Source organism: Suillus discolor (assembly GCF_016758755.1).
Source record: "Suillus discolor strain FC423 chromosome Unknown F5147scaffold_1, whole genome shotgun sequence".
In the NCBI taxonomy this organism is placed as follows: domain Eukaryota; kingdom Fungi; phylum Basidiomycota; class Agaricomycetes; order Boletales; family Suillaceae; genus Suillus; species Suillus discolor.
This window is the reverse complement of record NW_024541248.1, coordinates 636,731-649,895: the sequence shown is the minus strand read 5'-3', so window position 1 is coordinate 649,895 and position 13,165 is coordinate 636,731. Positions and strand designations below refer to the sequence as shown.

Sequence of the window (13,165 nt, the reverse complement as noted above, 5' to 3'; positions counted from 1 at the left end):
TGACGATGTCGATGACCAGTCGATGACCGTTGAAAGCGCCCATTGCCGCATCAGCACCAGAGGCCGCCGATCTGTACTTAGCGCTACGAAAATTTGACATATCTGGTAACGCCCACGCAAGCGGTTCAAAGAGTGTCATACCAAACAATCTAGAGTTTTTACCTGTGGACTGAAAACCGGCTAGGGAAACCTTAATAGATGACGACCGCGAAAATAAAATTGGTGTGCATGAGTAGTATCTTACATATTCAATAGTCATCGCCTCGACTGATAACCTCCTTAACGGTGGGCCGAAGAAGGATTGTATGCTCCTATTTGCCACGTTGAGAGACCAAGTTCAAGGCGAATTGAAAAAGGCTTACAAATTGCGCGGTCATGGAACCCTTGGCATCGCAAAGCGGTGGGTAGTCTTGAACTATTCCTTGTTGCACTAGATGGTTAAGCTAATGTTGGGCCGAATTAATTAACGATGGAATGCCTAGCAAGTCGTGTGACCAACCGCCAGTAGATATTTGCTTTCACCCACGCGATCCAAGTACCGTCGGCAAAATGGAAGAGTTCCGAAGTTACTGCTGATTGACTTGAGTAGCGACTTGGCGGAAGTCAGTCTTGCAATTTATAGCCGTCAATGGTTGTCAAATTACAGCAATAGGGATGACTAACCTTAGGGGGACGCGGGGAGCGTCGATGATTTTTGCGTAATGCGAGCACTCGCCCTGTCAACGAAATCAGCCTCTAACAAATGCATCCGCAACCCAAGCCTACGCTTTCAACTACACGTCCACGACCTGTCGAGCCGAAGGTTTCAATAGCAAAATATTCGCCCTCCTCCATTTTCGTCTGATCATCGTTATTCACGAGTTGGACCGATTTTCCGCCGTGTATCTGGTAAAGTCCTATAGAATGCCCGCTAAGGTTTTCTATCGACTTGACTGAAAACATGTCAGAGGAGTCCAAAACACCGGACGAGAATGATTACCTGGATATATTTTTCCGTTGACCTCAACCTCGTATGACTCCATAGTCTCTTGGATAGCACCTCCAATTTCGCCCAAGCGCACGTCGATACCGGATTCCTACGCATACTCCTGTAAACTACAGTCGAACATGCTAAAGCTGGACTTGGCTTACCCTAATACCGGTATCAGTAGCAGCCTTTACTGCTTCAATGAGCCTGTCATAAGTAGGCTCAAAATTGAGCGTGAAAGCAGAATCGACAATTCGTCCTTTTACATGCACTCCTATATCGATCTTTAAAACATCACCACTTTGAAGAACTTACCATGCGTAAGCAGCGAATTCTATCCATTTAACATACACACACCATTAGTATCCCCAGCGTTGGGTGTGTAATGAGCAGCACAATGATTCAAGCTGAGTCCAGTCGGAAAACCAATGCCCGACTCCAGTCCGGTTTCCTCGACCAGGGCACGGCTGCCATCTTCGATAAAGTTTGCGATTTCGGTCATGGTCATCCCGGGACGTATGTGTTTCCGTGCACTTTGTCGAACCTGCCGATGAACTTCTGCAGCACGACGAATGGTCTGGTACGTGATCTCTGGGTCTTCCATTGCCATTCTTTCGTCATAGCGCTTCTCTTCGGACGTCGTCCTCCACGTATTGCTGTAAACAAGACGTTGTCAATCTCATTAAGGTATAACTTATTGGGGTTGCAATACTTACTCGTCTTTGTAGGGCTGTATCTCCCCCTCTGGGTAGATACCATTCGTGAATATCTTCGACAGACCGACTCGTGGGGGATCTGACTGTTGCACCTTTTTCTTTTTAGATTTCTTCTTCTTCTTCTTTTTCTTGGTCTCTTCTGAATAACATATGATGATAGTTCCGAGATCACCTTTGATTGGCTCACCTCCGGCGGCTGGAGTTTCGTCTACGACGTCATCCTCTTCCACATCGTCCTCTTCGTGATCCTGTGGCACGATGCTTTTTGGCTCAACTTGTTTATCGTCCTTGGATATCATTGAAGTGTTCAATAGTCCAGAACGATATCGATTTCTATGGACAACTAATAAAAGCTTGCGCGGAATCCGCTTTGCAAGCGCAGCATTTACATTAGGTAATCGTGCATTTTCGCACCCCAAGTTATCTCACAAGGACAAACATATGGATCATTGCATATTCGGAACCCGGTGGAAAGGTTGCTCATGAGTTAGTGGAATTGTGGAATGATAAGCCAATAATAAGACTATGTAGTATACAAAAATGTCGATACCAACATGGAGTTCTGCTCCAATAAAGAAATATGCTCCCATACAAATGCGGATAATTATGCTCCGAAACCGTAAAGTGTGCGCCCTGAGCGCTTCAATGCGTAGACAACATCGAGAGCGGTGACAGTTTTCCTGTGTGCATGTCAACAGCTTAGCGAGAAGTTATACAGTTACAGGGCAAGGGAAGGCTCACCGTTTAGCATGCTCTGTGTAGGTAACAGAGTCACGAATGACATTCTCAAGGAATATCTTGAGTACACCGCGAGTCTCTTCGTAGATAAGACCAGAGATACGCTTGACACCTCCACGACGTGCCAGGCGTCGGATAGCCTGCGGATAAAGTGTGAGTACCATTGACACGATGAACATAGTGGGAGGACGCACGGGCTTGGTGATACCCTGAATGTTGTCACGCAAGATCTTCCGGTGACGCTTAGCACCGCCCTTGCCGAGACCCTACAGATTGTTCCAAAACATGGTGAGCTCCGCGGATCAGAACCTGACTCAAAGTTACACACCTTGCCACCTTTTCCGCGACCAGACATGCTTCACGAGTGTTGTAAGAGTTGATTGAAGAAAATGAAGAGCTTGAGCTGCACTTCGACGTTTGCGAAGATTGATTGTGGTAGTGAAGAAGAAAGGGTTGTTTGTCTCTGTGCACGCGTTTCGCGTTTGTTTAATGGCCCTCCACGTATCACGTGACACAGAGGTGCCGGCATTTTAATTCTAAATTTCATCTCCGAGTCGATCAGATTCAAAGTCACTTATCAATTGACTGCTGAACATGATGTTGGTAGGTGGTCAAAGTGTAACGGAGTTCCTCTCGTCTGTATTACCAGTACCTGGGAATAGTCGTTTGGAGGATGAGTCTCAGCGACCTCTAGTGACCCTCACATTCGCTCAATCTCTCGACGCGAAGATAGCAGGCAAGGGGGGCAAACAGCTTATTCTCAGCGGCAGAGAAAGCATGCTCATGACTCATTGGTATGATACCGATCTAGAACTCACATATACATCCATCCCTTACTATTCCTAAGGAAGGATGCGCACTAAGCATGATGCCATCCTAGTTGGGATCGGTACTGCACTAAATGACGATCCCCAGCTAAATAGTATGTCCCAAGTCTCATCTGCGCATGTGACTCATGTAGGTATAACAAGGTCGCCATATACCTGAGGATGAACGGCCAAGCCATCTCCCCCGTCCTGTGATACTCGACACAAACCTACGCCTTAGACCGGACTGCAAGCTGCTCAAAAATTATCGGGAAAGAAAAGGTCGTCGTCCATGGGTAATTTGCGATGCTAATTTGACCCCCGATGACGGAAGAAAATCCATCCTCGAGGACGCTGGAGCAAGAGTGATAGGTGTGCCCTCGGTGGACGGTGGGTCATGTTCTTTGTTGTCTTGCGCGAGTCATATGAATATCTTCAGGTTTCATTGTTATCCCGGACCTCTTGAAGGTCCTTTACAACTTTGGAATCAAGAGTCTCATGGTCGAAGGAGGTGCAACTGTTATCGGCTCTTTCTTGGCGGAATGTGCACGCACCAAGCCTAATACCATTATTGACACACTCATCATCACAATTGCTCCGATGCTGATTGGTGACGATGGTGTCGGTTACGGCGAGAAATTATTGGCTACGCAGGTATGAGAAAGGACACGTTCATGCAGAATCATGAGTTTTCACCTGAGGTTACATTAGATCCCCTCCTTGAAGCATATCCAAACTGAGGTCATGGGGCGAGATGTTGTCATTGTCAGTGCATTAAAGTGAATATTGTTCGAGTGAGCGTTAGCTCCCACAGGATAACAAGAAATTGCAAGAACAACAAAGCAAGGCAGAATGACTTGTATGTTACGTATATACAATGAGATAGTTGCTGGGTATAACAGTGGCAATGTGATACAGACCGGCGCAGTTATTCGATATTGATCCTTTGAACAGAATAATACGTATGTGATGGAAACCATTCTATGCATGGAAAAAGGCAGTATTGTCTTGTGCGTGGTCGCACTTATTAGCAATGCGGGTCGCAGCTTCGAGCGCTCTCTCAACAAGAGCGCGGGAAGGAGAGGTGACAGGAGTACTCTCCAAGAGATCTATCCCCGCAGGATTGAAAGCGATAAATTGTGGAATGAGAATAGAACATACCTCGATACAGCAGAACATATCTCGTGACTCGCTGTATTGGTTGAATTGCAAGATCCCGTACACTTTGCCTTCGAGTCGGATGCTCTCCCTTTGATCGACTGTGAGATTCGGCGCCACTGCAATCAAACACCTTCCAATAGTGTTCAACAATCCGTTGTCTATCTCTGATTCTACTCCCTGCCTCACTCATTAAAGTGAGAAGAGGGGGAGGAGAGGAACTAGCGGGAGAAGGTCTTCCACTCGACTTCTCCACCACAGTAGCGAGAGGATTGTTTGTGGCGGAGAGCAGAGACTTGCGCGGACGCCATTTCCCTCCCGTGATGGCAGACTCGCTTCCGTGGCTGGGACTATTAGTAAAGAAGGTGCCTACCACGCTGCACCACGAAACCATAGCAACTTCAATATCATCTTCGCAAGCCATGAAGGCGGTGGATACACCCCAAGCAGAGGGGTCATCAAGGAAGGCCTTCAACAACGCCTCTGATGCTCGTATGAGGTCAGGAAGGTATGTCAACAACAGCGAAGGTGGTCGATTCGCTGTCTAAATATATCAACTCAGTCACGACATTCCCTTGAGACGTCATATTGGCGACGAACCTGCCCCGTCTGGAGCATCTTGAGGGCTCCTTGGTATTTTTTCTCCGTCCCGACGATTTCTCGGATGCAAAGCAAAGCCTTTCTGGCAGTACTCCAGAGCGCAGCGTCGTCGATGTCCAACTCAGCATCATCCAAAATCACAGGTAAGGGTGTCACAGATTCGGGCTCCTCCGATCGCCATGGCGAGCTTGAATGGCTGGTAAGGTGATCTCCGAGTTGAAACAAATGGCTAGATCCAAGTGGTATGCCATGGCTAGTGGCCCTCGGGACAGGAGGTGGCTGATATTTGTCCTTGCAACTCCGTTTCCGTATGATCTCGAGATGTTCCACCACGGCTTCATCTGATAGATTTTCGTCCATTGCCATGGATATACTGATCTCCTCGTCGGTCGGAACAGCGCTAAACTGGGTATAATGCGAACTGCCAGAAAATGTCGAGACGGAAGTGCTCATTGGAGATGCACCAATCCATGCCAAAGACGCAAGTGCTTCAGTGCTGGGACTGGCCTTTTGAGTGCTTGATGCTGGTAAGGTAATGGATGCACCACTATGGTAGCTTCTCCGCGTGGGTGACAACTCAAAGTTCGTTCGCCGATCGTGCCATGGCTGATGTAATGGCTAAAAGGTAATGAGTCAACGCTGGACCAGGTGCACTTGGTGCTGGGACTTACTATGTCTAGCCGTAGTGGTGAGGGGGGTATAACGAGTGGTAGAAAACTTTGGTTGCGGACGTCCTTACTGGAGTTTGATTCTTGGTTGGATGACGAAGGAGTACTGGCCTCCTCTGACGCAAAGTGGCATGATGATGATGATGGGGATGAGCTTGAGACACGAGAAACCGATGGTGAGCATTGCTTGATCAACTTTGACTCGTCTGTGGTATGAGTCTCCTCCGAGGTAATGCGGCATGATGGTTGGGATAGACGCGACATTGCTGCTGACCGTCGCTTGATCAACTCTGCCTTTCTTTGAAGGGGAAGCTCTGATCTAATAATATGGCCATCCTCTGGCTGCGGTAACGACGACGCACCGGCACCGGCGAAATAAGGCTTTATAGGGTCGGGGATCATGACGGGCGAAGTTTGGGAGGAATGGACTGAAGCTGTTGCCGGACGGCGATCATTAGGATGAACATCGATATCAATATGCGATGATGGTTGGTGATATTTTTGGAACTCGTGAGGATGACGAGATTGTGGAGCACTACTCGGTCCAGGTACATTGTCCCAAGTCCGCGGCGTAGGTAGAGATTCAAAGCGAAACGATGACGGAGGGGATTGTGACTGTGATCTTGCATGCGTGGCGTGAGGATTCGGAAGGCTCGGCATCTTCAGCGTTGGCTGGTTGATGACGGAATGTTGAGGCAGTCCCAATTGCTTATGATACGTGCGAGGATCGCCAATCAATTGGCTAATAGAGGGTGATATCGGCGAGGGGGGCATGTTTTGAATGTGGTGATATGCATTGCCTAGCCTTCCCTCAAAATCTCCACTTATTCTGGGAGAGTCGTGACATGTTCCAGGGCAAGCGGCAGGAACTGGTTGAGTAGAAAAAGAGTGGAAATTAGCGCCTGGAATAGTACAACCTGTCTGAGCACTCCTGCCGGAGTCACGGCTGTCTCCATGGTTTGCCACTGACACCCCCGACTCTTCCGTTGGAAAGGGCCGCACGCCGTTGGTACGGGGGATATGTCCGGATGTTTTACGCAGCTCAGCTTCGAACACAGGGACAATGAGGGAACTAGGGATTTTGCCGTCACCAGGAGAGTCAGGCTCGGAGTGTTTTATAGGGGTTTCGTGAGGGATAGTCTTTCGGAAAGGAGATAGCAGTTTCGACCAGATTTCTTCTCGTCTGGCATGCTGCATGAGTGCCGAGGGTAGTGAACGATGACAGGAGCTACCCTTGAAGCTTGAGAGTGGTTCGGTTCCCCGTACACAGTTGAGTCCACCCGTCGGGATTTAAATAGATCCAAGCCTCGACTCTCACTGGAGCCAGATGCGGGGAAGGCGGATGAACGGGTTTCGACACCTCCGAATCTTTAAACTACTACTAGCAGCCTGAGGAGACTCCTCTCGATATCCTCGACTCTTAGGCTGTTGCCCTTCCACGTCAAGGTCATAGCAGGAAGGGCCTTTTTCGTCACAATGGGGACCTCGGCATATGTACGACGGTTTGGAGTGATGCCTGTGACCTGATAGCATTAACCGAAATAGATCGGCTGTCTATCTTTCAAAAACAATGTTGCAATTTAACGTCAACGACGTTAATTAGTAATTACAGTTCGGACCCCGCAAACTGTGTCGGTACTCTGCCAACCCTAGTGTCCGTAAATGTCGACATCTCTTTGCATCCTACCCGTCAGTGTCTGCATACATGTTACTTGGTCATAATATTCATCATCTCACCCAGAAAATCAAAGACACGAGAGTTTTAAGTTGGTTCACCTTATTGTCAAGGAGATGGCTACACTATTCATTGAAAACCCGTCCCGAGTCGTGGTAAGAATCCGAGGTAAGGCGCAATGATGTATGATGTAGACGCACAATTCGGCTTGGTGACGCGAACATGGCAGAACAGTACAGAATAGGTACACGCGAGAGCGAGGAAATGAGCTTACCGAGAAGGTCTTTGCCACTGATGTAAATATGTTTTCAGGGACAAGGAGCCGATCTACTTGCAGGGTACTACGACGGTTTGGGCTGGTTCGGGCTCTGAAGCTGCCAGATTTCCGGTTGACTGCGTTATCCGGATCACCTAGCTTCTAGTATTGCGGTACAGAATAGTCGAATTCGGTAAATGGAATAGTACCGCTTCTCGCATATACGTCTTGGTCACGCTGTACGGATTCTCTTCGATATGGATTCTAATCAGATAGCTTGTAATAGTACACGATAACAAGACGGGTGCGGATCGATCTGCCGCTGCATATAAAGACATCGTAAATAGAAGACAAACAGAAGTTATCGAGAATATTTATTCATCCTCTGAGCCATTGCTGTCGTATAGCACAACGTACTCAAGATTCTCAGGCTGGGAATGCGTATCCTGCCAGTCGGATCCATAGTCATCAGACGAAGGGACGCTGACCAATGATACTGACGATCCATCAGAGGCCCCATCATCCGTCCCGTCCGTCGTAGGTTTGGACGTTGGAGGATATGACGGTTCAAATAAGTGACCAAGGGCTCCGACAGAATGAGCAGACCTATTATCAGATGACTTTGGCATGACCATAGAAGATGATGCCAAAGAATCATCGTCAGCTTCATCAGCTGACTGACGGGGCTCGGTGACAGTAACGCTGTGAAGGGCATTAATTCAAATGCAGCTAGACAGAGAACCGAACGTACTCAATCCAGACGCTAGGACCAAACATTTCGCCAGTACCGTCCGTCAACTTCCAGTAACTGACATATCTGCCAGGAGCATCAGGTGCCTGATGGGCAATGTGCTTTAGCGATTACAAATTATACCAGGCCCGACGAACGAACCTTCAGGTCACCGGTCCACACATCAAGAGCTTCACCGGGATCAACACGTCCTACTTTGACAATCAATGAAGAGTCAGCTCCAGGTGAAAAAGACTCCCCCGCAACGAAGTGAATCTGAGTCGTCTCTGGCCAAGCCTTGTCCCCATCGTTTAACATCCGCCAGGACTTAACGAACTCAGCACCAGGTGGAAAAATCTGGCCGCTAGGAACTGTCGTGTCGGATACAAAAGCACAGCTGAAAGGTGTAATTCCCGCCTGTTGCTGTTCTAGGCTGGGTGTAGTAGTGGCTTGTTCATCTATGACATCTGTGACGTTATCAGGGAGGGAAGAAAAAGTTGTACTGGATGGAGCGGGTGCTTTAGAAGCGACAGGGGACGGTGTACGGAAACCACGTAGAAGTCCAGCAAAATCCATCGGTGGAACATCAAAAGACAGCGTCGGGATGACAGGCGACTCTTCTTTGAGGAGTGAATCCACAGATTCTGTAGGGCAAATTCCTTTGACAGGAGAGGTCGTAGATTCCGCCAGCTTTCCCAGATCGGTTTCAATGGCTTTGCCGAGGTCGGCCACAGAACTAAGTGAATTTACTTCGATTTGTCTTGCTTCAGTGAGGTGTTTCATTTCTCGGTTCACTTTTGGCCAAACTTCATGAAAGATATCGAGTGAAGGGTTCAGGTCGAGGGGTGGCGAGTTCACCTTAACGGAAGAGCGATCAATCGTCTGGACCAAGTTACTGTAAGGTGAGGTCGATTGTTCGCGATCAACAATGGAAGGCTTCTGGGACTGTGACAATTTAGAAACAATCAGAAACGGCGCTAGAAGCCAACAAGAGTTACACTAACCTCGACAGGTCTGATCACCTGGTAGCAGGGGCTGGTACTTAATTCGGTGGGAGACGAAGAAGGTTCTTTGCAGTTAGGAGTGACAGACTGCGGGGGTTGCGGTAATTTAGCAGGAGTGAGACCATAACCCCAAGAGGCGACAGAGTTTTCACTGACGCAGTCGGGGCACTGTGCTAAGATAGCAAGAGGACTCAGAGACTCGGGAACAAGAGACGGCTCCTCTTCTTTTTTCACAGAAATCTCGGAGGTGCGTGATACAGAAACGGACGGAGATTTCGGAGGACGAGGTTTAAAAGTCTCGGGAGGGGTGCTCCCCTGAGATGTCCTTCGAGAATGGATGAGATTGGTCATCCCGACTCTGTACACGGTAGGAATAACAGTGTCTGGAGTCTTCATCTTCAATAACGGATGAATAGAAGGGTGGACCGGGATAGGGAGAGCTTCGCAATTCTGACACAGGTCGAAATCCGGACAACTAGGGTGCATGCACTACACAAAATGCAAGCGTCAGAAATATAAACATCAATGAAGCCCGACGAGCAATTACCTTATAGCGGACACCACGAATGGTCTCGCGGCAAGCTAATAGCGCAGCTGATTATTTGGTACTCACAATCAATAGAACAGAACTTACCATCACACGTCGCGTAATGAGTAGTTCTGTTGGTCACCGCATTGCGCATCTTGAATATTTGTGAGATGGGTTTTTCTTCGCAAAAAGAACATTATTACCACGAGGTCGCTCGGCTTGCTCACCCGCACAAAGCCGTGATAAGGATGTTGCTCTCCAGTAATCCTGACCATCAAAGTGTCAATGCTGACCATGCTTTGTAATAGAACACGTACTTGAAGCAGTTGGCACAAGTATCAAAATCTTTCAAATCACCATTAGCACTCTTAAGATCATCCAGAAGTGCGCTTTTACCTGGACAATTGACACATTTCTGGGTAACCATGAGTGGTAAGGAAGTGGGATGCAGAAAGCTGACTCACGAAGCGATCACCAACAATGGGAGAGTCACACAGGTTGCAAGCCGCGCAATGACGAATAGTCTCTATGGTGCTCACTGGCGTCGCCGCGGAGGTGCGAGGACTATCTGCTATGGCACTACCACTATTTGGGGAAACACCACGCTCCCCGCTGCCACTAAAGACCGTATGAACGAGCACTCGTCCGGGTATTTCAATGTCGAAGAATTCGTGGAACGGGTTGTGCCTCTCTGCAGCACCTGACTCGATACAGGGCGTGCATAGATCATAATCTAGGACGGAAAACATATAAGAGGACTGCGTTGTGACATTAAATCATATAATCTTACCAGGACAATCCAGGCATTTACGTCTGACACCAACAATTACTTCATTGCAGTTGTCACAAAGAATGTTTTGGTGAATGACAGGCGGGTTTTGACGAGGCTCGGCATCAACAAGCTCAGTTCCGGTAGACTGAGACTCTGCAGATATTTCCGCGGCTGACGGTGTGATGGCGATTGACGGTACAGTTTCATGCTGCTGGACAACGTGAGTTGGCCCAAAACTGAACGTGTGCATGGCACCAGATTTGGAAAAACAGCTTGGACACTAACAGATGGTTCAGCGAAACAAATATCACTAGCAAATGAAATTTCTTACAACATAGTGCCACGGGCATTTCACACACCCATACCAGCTTCCAGAAAACTCGTTCCTGCAGACGAAACACCAATGTGATGAAAGAGGTTCCATTGAGACATTCATTGTGTTGAACGACGCCTCTGACGAAGCATGAGGAGCCTCGTTGGATGTTCCCGCTCCGAAAGGAGTCTGCCGATGAGATGTATCGACTTGTGCTGAAGCATTGCACTCGCCAAAAGTATCGAGTATGATACGATCAATATCTTTCCTGAAAGATGTCAATAAAGTTTCCATTTCCGACTTCCCTTTGGCGACTGAGCAACATGACTTAGGGGAGGCCGCTTGGTACGAGAGAGAAGGAAGACTTGGAAGAGAGGGATGCCTCGAGGGAGCAGGTGGTTCTGAAAATATGATAGGTGGTGGCGGCGAAATGAACGAAGGCGAGATTTGAGGCGCAATAAAACTAACAGCTTCAAGGGTAGGAAGTGGTCTAGAAGAAGGCGGCGGTGGATGAGCCGCCTTGAATGATAGAAACTCCTGGAAACGTGTATCGAAAGATGACGCGGATGACAAATTGGGTGGTGCAGGAGTCGACAAAAGTGTAGGAGGCGGAGGAATCGCCATGAAGGACAAAGGATTAAGAACCTCCGGAGAATCTTCGACCGTTGCGCTGGGTGCTTTGTGGGGTGTCTCGTCGAAGATAGAGAACCTGAGCAGTGGGTTGGGCCAGCGCCTGCGTAAAGGGGCAATACGAGTGTTATACTCCTCTGCGTTATGGACTTCTTTTCCAATTAGAATACGAGACGTCTTGGACACGTCAGGAGAGAAAATGAGTTTAGAAAGATAATAATTATGGCTTATAGGAAATATGCGATACAACTACAGATGCGAAACGTCAGCGCTTCAGTAGTGAGAACAGATAAGCGAAGAGCAAGCATACCTGCTGGTAAAGCTCCTCGTATGTGGGGAACAAGACAGTCCCTGAGAAAGAAAACTTGCGAGTCTCGTTTCGATAAGTTGCCTTTACTGTGAACATGGTAGCGTCTAAGAGGAGCTGGTGGGGTTCCCGCAGCTGACGCAGTGATTTATATTAATCGCGCCGTGACAGTAGTGTGACCAAGGAAACGTGACGTATTGTGACACGAATACTCTCGGGAGTTCGGAAGCGAGTTGTGGCTATGTAGACTAAACCCAAATCATTTTTACATGCTACGATGATATACATATCATCCCTGTTGTCTCTGTACTGCACCAACATTTCTACACTGGTCATTTTGAGGCCTCATCGATGGGCAAACGCCCTGCAATCATCACGCTGCGCCATGGTTCCGACACATTGTCATTCACTAGCTCGTATAATACACCTAGAGGTTGATTGGTGAGGGCGCATAAATCGACACCAGTTTCCGTATAACCTCTGCGTTCCAAATCACCGCCCTACCGTGCTCGCAAGGGTAACATATGTCATGCGTGGCTGAAATCAGACGCCCTCGGGGTGCACCGTGGAGTCCAGACTCCACTAACTTGTGCACGGTCATGGGCGGAAATCCCTGTTGTGGTGTATATTAAGGCATGGCAGACCGTGTTTATAGTCTACGGTAATGGTGTAAGCGGTTTTGTGTCGCTCCTGGTTATCAGGGACCATCATGGGAATTTTAAGACGCTCCTCAGGAAGAGATATCCAGACGTACCGCTAGAATGGACGTGAAGACAGAATATATGAGTGCAAAGGACTCATACCTTGTGCGCTTGATCATCGATACCATTGCTTCGACGGAGCATTGACGTATTAATATCGCCCTTCGCCTGACAACGATGGCTTCACCCCACGCAAATGCGTCAAGCGACTCCTCTATCGATTGCATCAAAGGAGAAATTGGTTCTCAGCTGCGACATCCTTTACTTGAGTGGGAAGCCAAGTAGGGTTAATGGAGTCTGCAAACTCCATTCACTTTGGCAAGTGCATGGTGCTTGCCTTGAACCGCTGCTGTGATCATTGTACTTACTTCCAGTGGGTGGTCTGGCGTTCGCTGTTGAGTCCGGCAGATGCTTAATGACCGGCAAATGCTGATTTGTGTGAAGCTCTTGATCACTGCAACGCTCATAAGCAAGGGGAGAGAGAGCGACAAATATAATACTATTTCAAGTAAGCACCGGGTCCGCTTGCAAGTCTTTCCCACCCTGTTCGATCGGCTGTTTGCGGAAAGAGTGTTAAATTTTGGTTCGCCGTAAC

At 48.2% G+C, this 13,165-nt stretch overlaps 6 protein-coding genes across 6 annotated transcripts; 1 reads left to right on the top strand and 5 right to left on the bottom strand.

Moving 5' to 3' along the window:
* Positions 1-119: 119 nt before the first annotated feature.
* F5147DRAFT_662605 (methionine aminopeptidase 2-like protein) lies at positions 120-2,028 on the bottom strand. Its single transcript, XM_041434791.1, has 10 exons — positions 1,871-2,028; positions 1,684-1,822; positions 1,325-1,623; positions 1,132-1,277; positions 980-1,076; positions 766-932; positions 664-716; positions 500-608; positions 363-443; positions 120-311 (listed from the first exon to the last, which is right to left on the bottom strand). The coding sequence occupies exons 1-10, from the start codon at positions 1,980-1,982 to the stop codon at positions 249-251; spliced, it is 1,266 nt and encodes a 421-aa protein (XP_041299978.1). The 5' UTR covers positions 1,983-2,028; the 3' UTR covers positions 120-248.
* Positions 2,029-2,103: 75 nt separating this feature from the next.
* F5147DRAFT_662602 (histone-fold-containing protein) lies at positions 2,104-2,877 on the bottom strand. The gene is made up of 4 exons (XM_041434790.1): positions 2,750-2,877; positions 2,616-2,687; positions 2,425-2,561; positions 2,104-2,363 (listed from the first exon to the last, which is right to left on the bottom strand). Exons 1-4 carry the CDS (start codon positions 2,774-2,776, stop codon positions 2,288-2,290), a joined length of 312 nt encoding a protein of 103 aa, XP_041299977.1. The 5' UTR covers positions 2,777-2,877; the 3' UTR covers positions 2,104-2,287.
* Positions 2,878-3,018: 141 nt separating this feature from the next.
* On the top strand, positions 3,019-4,010 carry F5147DRAFT_562786 (dihydrofolate reductase; the record flags this gene model as incomplete). Its single annotated transcript, XM_041430642.1, has 5 exons — positions 3,019-3,215; positions 3,273-3,343; positions 3,393-3,626; positions 3,667-3,881; positions 3,939-4,010. The coding sequence occupies 5 exons, from the start codon at positions 3,019-3,021 to the stop codon at positions 4,008-4,010; spliced, it is 789 nt and encodes a 262-aa protein (XP_041299976.1).
* A 198-nt stretch (positions 4,011-4,208) lies between these two features.
* Positions 4,209-5,345, bottom strand: F5147DRAFT_563470 (uncharacterized protein; the record flags this gene model as incomplete). Its single annotated transcript, XM_041430676.1, has 4 exons — positions 4,209-4,336; positions 4,389-4,470; positions 4,537-4,929; positions 4,986-5,345. The coding sequence occupies 4 exons, from the start codon at positions 5,343-5,345 to the stop codon at positions 4,209-4,211; spliced, it is 963 nt and encodes a 320-aa protein (XP_041299975.1).
* Positions 5,346-7,811: 2,466 nt separating this feature from the next.
* Positions 7,812-12,022, bottom strand: F5147DRAFT_662586 (uncharacterized protein). Its single transcript, XM_041434789.1, has 14 exons — positions 11,873-12,022; positions 10,951-11,811; positions 10,638-10,899; positions 10,312-10,580; positions 10,244-10,262; positions 10,165-10,192; positions 10,051-10,114; positions 9,953-10,001; positions 9,866-9,900; positions 9,475-9,807; positions 9,319-9,405; positions 8,477-9,259; positions 8,336-8,421; positions 7,812-8,286 (listed from the first exon to the last, which is right to left on the bottom strand). Exons 1-14 carry the CDS (start codon positions 11,966-11,968, stop codon positions 7,959-7,961), a joined length of 3,300 nt encoding a protein of 1,099 aa, XP_041299974.1. The 5' UTR covers positions 11,969-12,022; the 3' UTR covers positions 7,812-7,958.
* A 118-nt stretch (positions 12,023-12,140) lies between these two features.
* Positions 12,141-13,035, bottom strand: F5147DRAFT_662582 (uncharacterized protein). Its single transcript, XM_041434788.1, has 2 exons — positions 12,673-13,035; positions 12,141-12,625 (listed from the first exon to the last, which is right to left on the bottom strand). The coding sequence occupies exons 1-2, from the start codon at positions 12,712-12,714 to the stop codon at positions 12,467-12,469; spliced, it is 201 nt and encodes a 66-aa protein (XP_041299973.1). The 5' UTR covers positions 12,715-13,035; the 3' UTR covers positions 12,141-12,466.
* Positions 13,036-13,165: the final 130 nt, after the last annotated feature.